Source organism: Meriones unguiculatus, chromosome 11 (assembly GCF_030254825.1).
Source record: "Meriones unguiculatus strain TT.TT164.6M chromosome 11, Bangor_MerUng_6.1, whole genome shotgun sequence".
Classification (NCBI taxonomy): domain Eukaryota; kingdom Metazoa; phylum Chordata; class Mammalia; order Rodentia; family Muridae; genus Meriones; species Meriones unguiculatus.
The window spans coordinates 17444962-17460501 of NC_083359.1; the positions used below are offsets into that span (position 1 = coordinate 17444962).

The window sequence follows — 15540 nt, forward strand, 5'->3', positions numbered from 1 at the left end:
ACCAGAACCAATAAATTTCAGCACCATTAATGACCATTGCTGTGAGGCTGTTTGCATGGAAGTAATATTTCTTTATATAGAGCTATTTTCAAACACAAACACTAAAATAGCAATGAACCTTCCCCACCCCACCCTCTGTGTAGCCCTGGCTGTCCTGGAACTCACTCTGTAGACCAGACTGGCCTTAAACTCAGACATATGCCTGCCTCTGCCTCCTGAGTGCTGGGATTAAAGGTGTGTGCCACCACCACTCAATGCAATGAACTATTTTTAAAAGCTGAGCAAAATGACTTCTGAATATGGCCCAACTCTTTTCACAGATATAAACTTGAAATTGTCTAGAAATCTCACAAACAAGTCTGTAAACTTTAGTTTATAATAAAAACACCTTCCTTTCCTATATGATCTTTGTGACCTAGGATTTCACCTTATTAACTGGAATCCTATTCATCACCAGAGCTCTTCTATGATCTCACTCAGGTTCCTTAGCAACCCCTGGGACAACTTTAGAAGCCACCAGAGTGCAAAATACAGCTAATGTAAGCTTACGGGAGGCTCTTTAGAAGCCGGCAGCTCTTGAATATGTCCCTACTTCTCCTGAGTGCATCTCCCTCTCCCTCATGTGTATGCTTGAGTCTAATTAAAAACATCTTCCTAGGAGGGAGGGGCTTATGGGGGGGGACAAAATGAATAAAGTGTAATTAACAATAATAATAATAATAATAATAATAATAAAATCTTCCTAACAGGGGTGTGGTGGTGCTCGCCTAAAATCCCAGCACTCAGGGAGGCAAAGGCAGGAGGGTCTCTGTGAGTTCAAGGCCAGCGTGGTCTACAAAAGAATTCAGGACAGCCAAGGCTACACAGAGAAACCCTGGTTCAAAAAATTAAAATAAAAATAGAACAAAACCCCCTTCTTAATACAATGGAATATACTCTGTGCCATTCTGAATTATACTGAATTTCTTTTTCTAAGACCAAAAAATAAATAAATAAACAAATAAATAGATAAGTAAATAAATATTCTCCGCTTCACCTGAATCTAGGTCACTGAAAAGAACTCAGGCTGCTGCAGGCAGAAGCACGGAACTGTTTTCTAGCCCCTGCCCCCCTGCAGCTGACAAAACAACACAGAACATGTGCCTTATACTCTAAATCAACTTGGTTTGACACACATAGAATACTCTATACTCAGCAAGACCAAAACATATTCTTTCAAGTCTACAGAAAATACTGACAAAAAGAAATACTCTGGGCCATGAAATAAGTCTTAATAAAAATAAAATGATTCGGGGCTGGAGAGATGGCTCAGCAGTTCAGAGCACTGGCTGCTCTTCCAAAGGTCCTGAATTCAATTCCCAGCACCCACATGGTGGCTTCAGGACCATCTACAATGGGATCTGATGTCCTTTTCTGTCATACATGCAGATAGAAAACCCATATGTATAAATAAATAAATCTTTTTAAAAAATGATTCAAGTCATATGAAATATGCTTTCTGATATAAATGAAACTAATCAGTAATGTGAAAAATCTCCTGAATCCTTGAAAACTATAAAATATTAAAAAACACTTGAAAACAAACCATAAAAAGAATTAAAACACAAAATATTAAAATTTGTAATGCTTTATTTAAAGCATATTTGCATAAATAAGGAAAACCAGTTTAATGATACTACTTTCCACTTCAAGAAACACTTTTTAAAAACAATAGTAAATGAAAAGAGAAGAAAAAGCATAAAAATTATGGAAAAATTCTAAACTAGGGAAATTGATGAAATTTTAAAAATAATCACATACCCTCTAGAAAGCTTTTAAAAAGAACAAGTAGCCTCCACTTCTCTGAAGAAACAAGGAGGAAGGAATAGGGGTACTGTGAGGGTGGGACTGGGAGGAGAGGAGGAAAGAGGCTTCAAATAGGCTGCAAAGTGACAGGGTTTCTCTGTGTAGCCTTGGCTGTCCTGGACTCACTTTATAGACGAGGATAGCCTTGAACACACAGAGATACATCTGCCTCTGCCTCCCTGAGTGCTGGGATTATAGGTGTGCACCACCGTGTCCAGTTTAAATAAAAATTTAAAAAATGCAGAAACCTGTCATCTCAAAAAAAATACAGAAATTTGACGCTAAAGAAATGAGGATATTATGAAAAACTTACTTCAATTCACTAACATCACTTGCAATTCATACACAAAATGGAAGGCCATGGACACAGCTCAGTTAGTAGAGCTTGTCTAACATGCAGGAAGTCCTGGGTTCCACACTAGTCTCACACAAACCAGGCATAGTGGTACATGATTCTAATCCCAGCTCTCAAAGGCGGAGGCCCAAGGATCAGGAGTTCTATGTTATTCTCAGCTCTAAGTTGAAGCCAGCTCTGGGTTTTAAGAAACCCTATCTCAATAAAGGAGAGAGCAGAGAGGGGAGGGATGAAGGGGAGAGAATAGAAAAAGAAAGAGAAAAAAAAATATAAAGATTCTTTGAAAGATACAAACTACCAAAATTCATTCAAGAAGAAATGGCATGGTAGCATACACCTTTAATCTCAGTGCTCTAGAAGCAAAGGCAAGCAGATTTGGAGTGCTAAGCAAGTCTACTGTACATAAAAAGCTCTAGACCAGCTACAGTTGCACTGAGACCCTGTCTCAGTAAATACCTATTAGATAGACAGACAGACAGACAGACAGACAGACAGATAGATAATCTCTGACCCTCAACACAGATTCTGAGCACAGTGAAATAAATATAAAGCTACTGCGTAACTGCTCTTGCAGAGCTGAACTTACAACACCTAGACACAGATAAGGTAATTCAAAAAACGAGCAACAGTAACCCGGGGCCTCTAGACAGAGGCTTGAGATAAAGAGAACCTTGTGCTTGCAGTGCAGAGTTGGTTGTGACTGGCATGGGAAAGAAGAGAATGAGTGGTGGGAAGACAAGTGGATTCATAGAGAATGTGGAAGAAGCCAATAGGAGATCCAGGTAATTTGAGACCTTGTTACTGAACAAAGGGGGTTGGATATTTGTGTCAAAGTCAATAAAACACACTAACTGTTTAATCAGGAGCCAGAGTTCTTTATATCATCCTATTGGTTCTAAGCATTAGTACTGGAAGGGCTCTGAAGCAGACCTTTTAGAATGTTGTAACCATGGTCTAAAGGAGGGGTCAGCTTAGCTTAGTTGGACTAGTAAGCTTAGTTAGTTAGCTTAGACTACAGCAGGAGAGATGAGAATGCAGAGAAATGAAAAACTGAAGGGTGGGCAACCTTCTAACAAGGGAAGAAATTGAAGCTCATTAGTAAACAGGGTCCTTTTTAAATCCTCACAGTCCTTTTTAAAAATTATCATTACATTTTTATTTCTTTTGTGCATGTATGTATACACAAACCATATTGCACATACAGAGAAATTAGGACAATCTGTGAGCCAGGTGGTGGTGCACACCTTTCATCCCAGCGCTCGGGAGGCAGAGGCAGGCAGATCTCTGTGAGTTTGAGGCCAGCCTGGTCTACAGAGTGAGCTTCAGGACAGCCAAGGCTACACAGAGAAACTGGACTCTCCCGGCCACCAAAAAAAAAAAAAAAAAAAAGAGAGAGAGAGAGAGAAGACAACAACTTGTGGAAGTCAGATCTCTTTTTCCACCATGTAGGCCCCCAGGTATTAAACTCAAGTTATCAGGCTTGGTGGCAAACATCTTCACCTACTGAGCCATCTCATCAGCCTCAGTCCTTGGTTTCATATTCTTATCTTGGTTAAACAGACTGGTGACTTTTCTTGTTATGGGGACAGAATACCAAAGCAACCTAAGAAAAATCAGATACCTAATTTTTCATGATGAACACAGTCAGGATGCCAGGGAAACAAAGATGTATAAAATTACCTTTAGGCCATATGTGTAAAGTATATATAAAACATAAATCAAATTTGTGTTCATACTTCACTTCAGAGTGCTCATTTCCTATATGGAAGAATTTCAAAAAGCTTAAAGCACTAAAATCTGAAACACTTCTGACTCCAAATATATGGAATTATTTAACCCACATAGGAATGGCCAATAACCACAAGAAGAGACATAAGGGACATAAATTAAAATAAAAATGACATACCTCTAATATACCTGCTAAAATGACTAAAAGCAAATAGACCAATAAGCTGAAGGCACAGACAGAACAAGTGGCCTACACATAGTTAAGTAGTAGGGAGGGGTAAGGCAGGAACATTCCAGCTACTCGAGAGAACAATGTTCAGCATCTTACAAGTGCAACACATAAACTACATGACTCAGCAATTATTTGTATCTTATCACTAGTATTGGCCCATAAGAAAAGAAAGCCTAAGTCTACAATACATACAATAATGTTTATAGATATTTTAACAGCCTAAAGGTAGAAATAACTTATATGTTCATCAACAACTGAATGGATAAGAAGTTTTGGTATTCACTGAAAGCTTTCTAAAAATAAAAATAAAAAATAAATTAATGATATACTCAAGAACAGGGAAGATGGCTTGTTTCCACAGGCCTGGGTTCTATCTCCAGCACACGTGCACACATGCTCATACACACAGACCCTTACAAACGAGGATGGTTGAGATGACAACAGTAAGATCACGGAGACTTGCTGCTCACTAGCTTATAGAAAAACAGTGCTCTAGATCCAGAGAGCCTGTGTTCAGGGAGGAAGGCAGAGAGCTAGATAGGAGGAAGTTTCCTTTTAGCCTCTACACACATGAATGGGTATGCACAGCTGTATTTACATGTGAATACACACAAACGTATATACAAAAAAAAGCCCAAGATCATTATAGGCTCTACAGAATTCACAGACTGTCTGGGCTTCATAAAGCACTGTCTCAAGAAACACCTCGGCAGTGGTGGAGCACACCTTTAATCCCAGCACTTGGGAGGCAGAAGCATATTGATCTCTGAGTTCGAGACCATCCTGGTCTACAGAGCGAGTTCCAGGACAGCCAGGGTTATGCAGAGAAACCCTGGGGGTGGGGAAAAGAAATATAAACTGGCAAAGAATAGAGGTAGGCACTGATGTAGACCCCAGCTTCCATACCCAAGGGCATTAGCTGCGCACTCCTCCGCATACATACTCACAAACATACACTGATGCTCACGGCCAGTATCTGTCCACATCATAATAAAAAATGAGGGTGCTGGGTGGTGGTGCACACCTTTAATCTCAGCACTTGGGAGGCAGAGGCAGGGAGATTTCTATTGAGTTCCAGGCCAGGGTGGTCTACAGAGCAAACTCCAGGCCAGCCAGGGCTACACAGAGAAACCCTGTCTGGAAAAAAAAAAATTAAGGGCTGGTGAAATGGCTCAATGAGTAAAGGTGCTTGCAGCCAATCATGACAACCTGAGTTCCATCCTGAAACCCAGATGGTGGGAGGAAAGAACCAGTTCACGTCATGCACACACACACACTACACAAGTCATACAGATACACACACACACACACACAAATATTTTAAAATGTTTACGGTAATAAAAACTGATAGAGTAACTTAAACACTAAAGAGAAATGGCTATAAGTCAGAAAATTAGCACTTGGAATGAATTCAGAAGATATAAATACCTCTAAGTAAACAACATAGAAAGGACTCCAAGACCACTGTTGACAGATTAATGATAGAAAACAATTTGTCTGTATAGAAATAACATTTACATGGAATGAGTATACACTTGTAAGTTTGTACACATGGATGCAAATGCTATGAAAAGGTTTGTAAAGACACATGAAATTGAATGAACTAGAGAACAAGAATGTGGAAGAGCTGTTATTAGGAGGCTTGAACAAACTTTCACAAAACAATGTATTTCTGTCTGGTTGTTTGGGTGTCAGGAATTTTTGAATTCTGAAAATGCAGCCAGATTGGCCTTAAACTCTTGATCCTCTTGTCTTTGAATCCATAGTTCTGGGTATCACAAATGTGAGCTCTTGCACCTAACCTTGTATTTTTATATTGTTTGTGTGAGTATAAATTCATGTTTAAAAATTTAATCTGCCAAGTTTAGATGGACTGGAAACTGTTGTGTGCGGGCTTTTTCTCATTAAGAAGTAAATATATTTGTGGCTAGGATCTGAGGTCCCTCAAAAAACAACCTGAAAAGCCCTTGCCCCCTTCAGTCTAGAATACCATGAATTTGCAATTAACATCAATGCCTTTTTAAAAAACACTCTCTCCATATTGCCTTCCAAATTTTCTTACGTACCTCTCAGTCCAAGAAACTCTCAATTCTATCATTCTTTTTAAATTTTTCATAGAAATCATAACTACTTAAATTTACTTACTGATTGATTGATTATGCTTCCCAATAGGGAATGTCTAGACAATTTTGAACTCATGAAATTAAATTGAGCCATTTAGAGTGTTCTTACATCAAAGACATTTTATTTACTTACCTTAGTTGGAAAAGGAAATTTGGAAGGTTCTGTTTTGCATGGTGTATGAATAGCCGTTAGAGGGGGAGGCCATGAATGCGTCATCTCCTGAAATGTAATTATTACAGTTTGTTTTCAACCAGGACAAGCTTACAAATCTACACAGCTAAAAACCAGATTTTACTTAGAAATGCTGGTTTTATGATCAATCCTCCAAAACTAGGCATAGTGAGCATAGTGGATACTAATAAGGCACAACTGTATGCAGGCAGGAGGGCTGGCAATGGGGCGGGAAATACCAAATTCTGACTTTAAAGATCATATAGGTAGAATGATAAAATCTGTGGACAGTTCTAGAAATAGGCCTGTAATGAAAAACAAGGTCTAAGGAGTTTGTTTGCTTGTTTTTTGAAACAGGGTCCCAGGCTCCTTTACCGTGTTATAGATAAGCCTTGCCCTTGTGCTGATCGTCCTGCCTCTGCCTCCTAAGGGCTAGACTAGAGACATGAGCCACCATGCCTGACAAGTGCACATTATACAATGCTACTAAAAGAGGATCTTGCTGTGGAAATGGACGGAAGTAAGGAAAACAGTTAACATTAATCTTTAGCATTAAAGATCAGAAACTATGTTTTGCTTGTCAATCATTTCTTCAAATCATGAGATAGCTATTACCACTCTAACTTATGTAAGATGACAGTGAAGCACAAAGTCAACATGATTTATTCAAGGTGGCATGCTTAGTAAATAATGGACACAGAATTTCACTGTAGGAAGTCAGATTACAGAGTCCACATGCTCACTGAAAATTTTGGTCATGTGAAGAAATCAGAAAAGAGATTTCAAAAAGCATATTATGAAGAAAACAGGTAAGACCGTGGGTCTGATTTCATTTAATGCCTTCTATCTAATTGTATTTTATATAAATAGCTGGGCATGGTGGCATGTGCCTCTAACTCAGCTCTTGAGAGAAAGAGTTCAAGGCAGCCTGGGATGGACACCCTGTCTAAAAGGGAAGAGGTCCAAATGAATTTGAATAATAATGTGTATGTCAGAGTGATCAAGGAAGAGAGGTATCAATTAGAATAAGGGTGTATTTTATTTCCTGCATTTTGTTCAAACTTAGCTATTAGGGGAATTAAAGGTGACTTATAATACTTAGAAATTTATATTGTGGCTACAACCACAGCTATATAAAGACACATTAAAATTATATAAAGATTCCAAGGACTAAGAGAAAATGTTAATAACACTGATATTCAACAATACAATACTGATTAAATAAATTAGCAGACATCCATACAATGGAACACCAGACAGACATTAAAATGAGAAATATGATATGAAATGATGTCCACTGCATATCACTGTCAAACACAAATAAGTCACAGTCTATGCCCTAGCAAATATTATTTCTGAGCAGTCAAGCCTCTGGAAGGATGCTTAACAGTGGCTGCCTTTGGGCAACAGGATGACAGAAAAGGGAAGAGCCAGTTGCAAGGGCAGTTGGTGGTATCTACTAGAACCTCTCGAATCAGCCACTTGTAGGAGCAGAGAAGGTGGACACAAAGTCCACCCCGAGCTGAGGAGCTTGGAGAGAGTCCGTTTTCTTGAAATGTGTGGCCCTTGGCAGGTCTGCCAAACTGCAGTGGATGGCCACATACCCGAGAGTATATATGCAGCACAGACTGGACTTGCCGGGAAAAAGAAAGGACAGGAAGCTGCGGAGGTAGAGCAGGAGCAGTGGAGCTGCAGGAAGGTGAGAAGTGAGCATGACCAAAATACATTATATAAAACTATCAAAGGATGAATAAAAGTGAGGAAAAACAAACAGCAGCAACAACAAAAAAGCACTAGCCACTTGCATGTAGTTATTCTCTGTCCTCTTACAATACTTATATTTCCTATAAGCAGCTCTAGAAAGCCAGATATGATATGATACTATAACTCACATCATTGCCTCATGGCCAGCACCTGACACATAACAAAGTAAACAACTGACAAGAGTATTTTTTCAAAAAACATTTTTTAGGCAGATTTTTTCCCCTTATTTTCGTAAGAGCTCCTAAAAACCGTGTGATTGCCAAGTTGAATGGAAACAAAAACCTGTGAAACAAACACGGTAACTTCTGCAGCTCAGGTTTTTAGTACTGGCATTTCGCTAATCAAATACCAAAATACACTCAACTGCTATTTTTTTTTTTTTTTCAATAATCAGCTTGGCTGGGAACTCAAAGCCACATGCCAAGATCATACACAGAAAATGTAGGCTTATATGTTTAGTGAGAACAGAGAGACAAAGAAAGTCTTCCAGGCACTAAAGTTCCATATACTGCTAAAATTTCAGGGGAAAAGGTGTATGTTCCCTTAGAACACATACAGACACACACACACACACAAATATACACACATACGCACATATACACACATACACATACCAAATAAACAAACACAAAAGCAACCAACTATAACAAAATATATACATGAGTATTTCTTATGCACAAGCCTGTGTGTGTGTGTGTGTGTGTGTGTGTGTGTGTCTCAAAAAAAGTGAATGCTTGGGACTGAAGATATGGCTCAGTGGTTAAGAGCACTGGATTCCATTCCCAGCACCTATCTATATAGCAACTAACAACTGTCTGTAATTCCAACTCCAATGGATCTGACAGCCCCTTCCGACCTCTTTGGGCAATGCACACACAGAGTGCACAGACATACATGCAGGCAGGACACTCATTAAATAAATAAGTTGAGAGAGAGGGAAGGAGAAAGGGATTGCTTTTTGAGATTGAAAGCGAAGTGTTTTCACTGTGGGCTGACACAGGAAGAAGAAAGTTTTCCCTGGGATTCTACAGAAGACAACTATGTACGTACTACTACAGAGAGTAGAAGTGTTCAGAGGAATTTTAAGGAAGTGATAAAAAACGAAACAACAACAACAACAACAAAAAACAGTGTGGAATTACAAGCCTCTAATACCACTGCTTGGAAGGTGAGGCACGAGGACAGAGTTCTAAGCCAGCCTCCACTATAAGAAGCCCCAAAAAGAAAAGAAAGAAAGAAAAAAAAAGTATAGCTTAAGAAAACTACTTTGGCAAAAAGTGGTCAGCGCCCTCAGCAGAAGAGCTGAGGGGTGGCTTTGGGTGTCTGGATGTTAAATTCTTCCTCTGAACTTAGCCATCCCAGTCTATCTTAGAGAGGCACTGAATACTTACAGCAGAAAAGTCAAGTTATGAGGGCCAGGGTCTAAAGCAAAGATATGAAGCAATATAAAAAGACAACTGAGAGATTTTACAGACAAAACCAAAAGTAATTAAGACTGTCCTAAAGCTCATCACTGCTATCACTACCGTGTGAGCTGAGCAGTGGTGGCACACACCTTTAATCCCAGCAGAGGCAGGAGGGGTTTCTGTGAGTTCTAGGTTCGCCTGGTCTACAGAGTTCCAGGACAGCCAACGCCACACACATTTTCTCTTGAAAAACAACAAAACAAGCAAACAGAAATAAATAAATAAATAAATAAATAAATAGAAGAACAACAAAATAAAAAGATTACTACTATGAGGGTGTGTGGACATGTGGCCATGGCACACAATGTCAAAGAGTGCTATCCGGAGGTCAGAACACAACTTTTGGGAGTCAGTTCCCTCTTTCCACTGTGGGTTCTAGAGGACTGAATTCAGGTCATCAGGTTGGTGTGACAAGGACTTTTTCCTGTTGAGCCATATCATTGGCCCAAGTGAGAATTTTTAAAACTACTGAAGTATAAGTTGGCAGAAATAGAAAGAATGAAGATTTTCAAAGAAATTTTAAGTCTAAGCCTAGTTTTGTAGTTAAATAGAATGTGTGGAAGAAATTAGAGATAATGAGGACTCTACATTTATAAGCGTGGGCAGATGGATTAAGAGGTAAGAACTAAGAGGCATAAACCTATAGGAAACCACTGAGGAGAGAAAGACTAATAGCTAGTTATCTGATAAAACTAAGGATGAGCAAGATGATGAGTTAGCAAGATGAGTAAGAGTGTAAAAAGAAAAAGAAAAGGCTAGAAAAGGTAAGAAAAGCTGTAACACTACCAAAAGAGGTGGGAAAGGGAGACAAGAAATCGAACAGTCGAACAGTGAAGCACAATAACAAGGAAGGAACAAAGTTTCTCACAGGAAAAAAAATGTGTAACTCTCAAACAGCAGAGAGTAATAATAATAATAACAACAACAACAACAACAACATGAGTTCTTATATGCATTATACCCCAGGCAGAAGCCAAGAGAAGGAGATTAGAAAAACAGGTTCAGCAAAATGGAAAAGGGAGATTATAGCAGCTAAAAGAAGGAACGGGAGATTAAAAGGTAGAAACGGGTTATAGGAAACAGGCCAACACAGAGAGTCTCAGAGGAATAGGCCACAAAATCCAAGTATAGACAATAATTCAGTAGCTTCCAAAAAAAAAAAAAAAAAAAAAGGAAAAAGTCATGTGTGACTGGAATTTTTATCTTAGGAGCAAAAAGCAGTCGTTGTCACTCACTAATTCCTCTTTCCTTCTTTCCAACAGAGGATGCACTTTTTTGGGGGAACACTGAGGGCAGTTTGAGACAGGGTTTCTCTGTGTAGCCTTGGCTGTCCTGGACTCACTTTGTAGACCAGGCTGGCCTCAAACTCACAGAGATCCACCTGCCTCTGACTCCCTGAGTGCTGGAATTAAAGGTGTGTGCCACCACTCCTGGCTCATGGCAGATTTTTATTAAGTGGGTCTAATAAATGTTCCAGATCAATACTCAGAGGACAGCTTTAACTAAAGTAAGGTACCTGACCAGGATGTACAGTTGAGTTAAAAGCCAAACTACTGTCAATAATGACTTGGTAACTACTGAGAATTTTTAGCCTTTAAATTATTAGCTGATAAGCCTAAAGAAAATGCAGTTATAATTTGTTTCTTCCTCTTTTCAAGGCAAAAATTAGAACTTATTTTACTTACAAACAGTAAACAAAGCATGTGACTAGAACATGAGAGGAGTCAGTTATTTATTGACATGACATAATCAAGTCATATAAGCAATCTGTGTTAAGAAAGAATTAAGAATATAAAACAAAGTTGATAAAAACAGGCATAATTACAGACCAAAATGATAAAAAAAAACTTACTTTAAGTATTTCATCCACACAGCTTACATCACCAGAAACTGACGCCTTAAGAAAAAGAAACAGACATTAGATTTCAAGTAATTGTTGTTAGACTTTTAGTATTTACTAAATATATTAGAAATTACATAAAATTTGAAGAATTATTTATGATCCCATAAGTTAGAACACTAGCTAGAACTTTTGAAATAGCTTCTCTATACAAAACTTTTTAAGATTTACTCATTTTTATTTTATGTACATAGGTGCTTTGCATGTATGTAGGCCTTTGCACCACATGAGTGCCTAGTGCCTGTGGAAGCCAGAAGAGGGAATCTGATCCCCTGAAACCAGAGTTAGAGACACCTGTGAGCCAGCCTATGAGTGCTGGGAATTCAACCTAAATCCTTCAGAAGAACAGCCAGAACTTTTGGCCCTTGAACTATCTTTCCAATACCTAATTTTGTTTGTTTGGTTGGTTGGGTTTTTGAGACAAGATTTCTCTGTGTAGCCCTGGCTGTCCTAGACTTGCTTTGTAGACCAGTGATTCTCCTGCCTCTAACTCCCTGAGGGCTGAGATTAAAGGCATGTACCATCATACCCGGTTTGATGTAAATTTTTTGTTGTTGTTAAAGATTTATTTATTTATTATTTATTTATACTGTATTCTACCTGCATGTGTGCTTGTGCACCAGAATTGGGCACCAGATCTCACTATAGATGGTTGTGAGCCACCATGTGGGTGCCGGGAATTAAACTCAGTACCTTTGGAAGAACAGCCAGTGTTCTTAACCATCTCTGAGCCATCTCTCTAGCCCCTTGCTGTAATTTTTTAGATTATCAGATTACCTAAAAATTTCAAAAGTTATTCATGTACAAAATATAACATGACCTGAAGACATAATTCCACATAAAATAATGTTTGTAAAATAACTTTTGGAAGATTAGTAATTGGAGCCACAATATATATTTTTACATAGCATTTAATAAACTGTAGAAGGGAAATTGATAATTTTAAGGTATAAATAAAAACTAAACTCAAATCTAGTTACAAGGATGATGTGTTTGAAGAAAACAAATTACCACTTCTCTGAGTGTGGGAAAGCAACTCAGGTCCTCTGTAAAAGTAGCAAATGCGCTTAACCACTGAGCAATCTCCTCAGGCCCCAAGATTCTTTTTTTATTTAATTCTATTCTTGTATGTCTGTGAGGTGTATGTGTGTGTATGTAAGGGTCTGCCGTGTGGGGGAGCGGTCAGAGAACAACTCTTGGGAGGTGGCTGTCTCCTTCCACTACAGCATCTAGGAACTGAACAAGTCATCAGGTTTATACTTTATCCAAGAGTTTATACTTTATCCTAAAGGTTCTGAAACATTTTCTGTAACTCTGATTCCTTCTTCTGCCATTCTGAACTCTGAGTTATACCTGTTGTCTTCTTAACGTTTTTTTGTGTTTTATAAAGATAAACCTTGAAGGGCTGGGGAAATGTCTCAGTGGTTAAGAGTACTGGCTGTCCTTCCAGAGGACCCAGGTTTGATTTCAAGCAATCACATGGCAGCTCACACATTCTGTAACTCCAGCTCCAGGGGTCTGAGGCCCTCCTCTGTCCTCTGTAGACAACCAGGATACACAAGATGCATAGATATACATGCAGGTGAGACACTCATGCACATAAAATAATAAAATTATTTTGGCCTGTGTAACAATGTTTCATTGTAACCTATTATTCTGACAATTTAGTATATGTTAACAAAGAAGATAAAATTTCAGCTTAGTTCTTTGGTTATTTTGAATGTCAGCTTTTGGACACCATTACAGCAGCTGTCTCACCTCTTTAGCTGTGAGCAAAGGAAAGCAGCATCAGAACTACATAATATCATTTCCAAAGACTGAAAAGTCCCAACATTCATCACCGTAAACCATGACTTACATTTATCTGAAATGCTTGAAGAATAAAGGTAATCTTATTTTTAAGTAAAAAGAAACAAGCTATACCATCCCAGAAAACCAAAAGGAAGCTGGGTGGTAGGAAGTGGGGGGTGGGGGTGGGGGTGGTGACATACACCTTTAAACCTGGGACTCGGGAGGCAGAGACAGGTGGATCTCTGTGAATTCAAGGCCAGCCTGGTGTACAAAGTGAGTCCAGGACATCCAGGGATACACAGAGAAACCCTGTCTCAAAAAAACCGTAAATAAATAAATAAATAAATAAATAAATGCGAAACCAAAAGGAGGAAGTGTAAGCTATTGATAAATCTTACTTTTAGTCTATATTAAAATGAAAAACTATGAATGATATTTTTCCTCTATTATCCGAAAGGAAAGTACATAGCTCTATGGATCCTCTTGGGGGTCAACTCCAAAGTTGTTCTTTAAGCCTTTTCCTCTTAAACTTTTTTAATTTTTATATTTCTCATACTTAAGGCAAAAAGACAGTTCTAATTCACTAAAATTTCTACAAATTGCTGTATCCAGACAAAATGCTCTACACTCTGAGTGTGAGACTTACATCCAAAGGTCGGGAAGGTATTTTCAGCTTGGTGAGATGTGCTTTGCTGCTGGGCTTCAGCTCAGTCATGTTGTTACCATGAGACTGGCTGCTGTAGTGCTCGGAGGACAGCTTTGGTTCCACAGACTCCTGTCCATCCATGGGCCGCACATAGGCAGTGGGTTTCTGTAACATTGAACTAGATTTTGACATCAAAGAAGGTGGGAAAGACTGATTTGAATGCTGCCCACTTGAAAAAGGTACACGGGAAGGAGAATCCCAATTGGCATCAGGGTCCCGAGGTGATTTGGAGCGCTGATGTTCCTTGCTATGGTGGTCATTCCCATGAGATCTGGAATGACCAGAACTTAAGGAAGAAGCAGCCTGGGGTTTCCCAGGGCTTGAGGATCGTGACTTGGAGTGCTCTGGCCCATGCTGGCCTTTTTTCCGGCTACTGCTGTATGAGTCACGGTCATGCCTCTGGCCACTACTACTCGTGCCACTACCACCTGCACTGGTCCGCTGGCTACTGTGTCCACTCTGCAAGCCAGAAGATCGTTTCTGAGACTGAGAAGTGCTGGGTGCAGGTCCTACAGGAGTCCATTTGCTACTCTGATGAGAGCCTCCATGTCTCTGTTCAAAAAAATTTGGGTTTGCTTTGTCGTCTGTTGTCGCTGGTGCCGCAGGCTTGGGAATTGCAACAAGCTTTGGTATCGATCTGTCTCCTATGTAATCCTTCATCTCATCGTAGTTTCCAAGCATACTCTGAATACGACTTGACAGCTTATCTTCTTTGCTGGTCTACAGAAAAGAAGGAAAAAATAAGGAAAGTAGACTGTCAGTATAATGTGAAACAAAATAGTCTACGCTCACTCTAACCCTCAGACACAGGAGGTGTTGTCACGGCAAGTCTCACTTTTTATACTGAAGTTAACACCTACAAATACACACACACACACACACACACACAAACAACAACAAAAAACTAGAACCTCTCACATGCTAGGTAAGCACTCTACCACTGACTCTATCACATACTCTCAGTCCACACTTATAGTTTCCATAGTGAAAAGTATTTGGAAAAAAAAACTAACAAAGAAAATATATGAAAATAACTGCCAAAATACAGAAGAAAGTCTATAGATTACATTAAAAAAAAACCCATAACTAAATAACCAGGGCTGGGATATAGCTCAGGCAGTAGAATGCTTGCATGGTATGCATGAGCCCTGACTTCAATCCCTAGCAACACAGAAGTCTCACTTGATAGCATATTCCCAGCAGTAGGAAGGATCACAAGTTCAAGGTCATCCTTGGCCACATAATGAGTTTTAGGCCTGGAAAACAGGAGATGTCATCATAAAAAAGAAAAAGAAAAAAAAACAAAAAACAAACTAATGAACAAAAACCCAATTGAAATACCACTATTTATTTTGAGATTGGAAAACATTAATAACTTTAGATTGTTTGAAAATCTGTGATCTTATTAAGGAATTGAGATAAATCTGCAGCTAGTCACCAAAAACAAGTCCAGTGTTT

At 39.0% G+C, this 15540-nt stretch overlaps 1 protein-coding gene across 3 annotated transcripts in view; it reads right to left on the bottom strand.

Annotated features, from left to right (window-relative positions):
• Nucleotides 1-15540, bottom strand: part of Aff4 (ALF transcription elongation factor 4) — a 77739-nt gene that overhangs the window by 38142 nt on the left and 24057 nt on the right. For 2 of the 3 annotated variants that reach the window (XM_060363727.1, XM_021637332.2), the window contains exons 3-5: nucleotides 14023-14802; nucleotides 11538-11582; nucleotides 6417-6503 (exon numbers count right to left, since the gene is read on the bottom strand). In XM_060363727.1, the coding sequence (XP_060219710.1) occupies nucleotides 6417-6503; nucleotides 11538-11582; nucleotides 14023-14802 (912 nt within the window). The remainder of the gene's footprint in view (nucleotides 1-6416; nucleotides 6504-11537; nucleotides 11583-14022; nucleotides 14803-15540) is intronic. The other variant, XM_060363728.1, reaches the window with a different exon arrangement.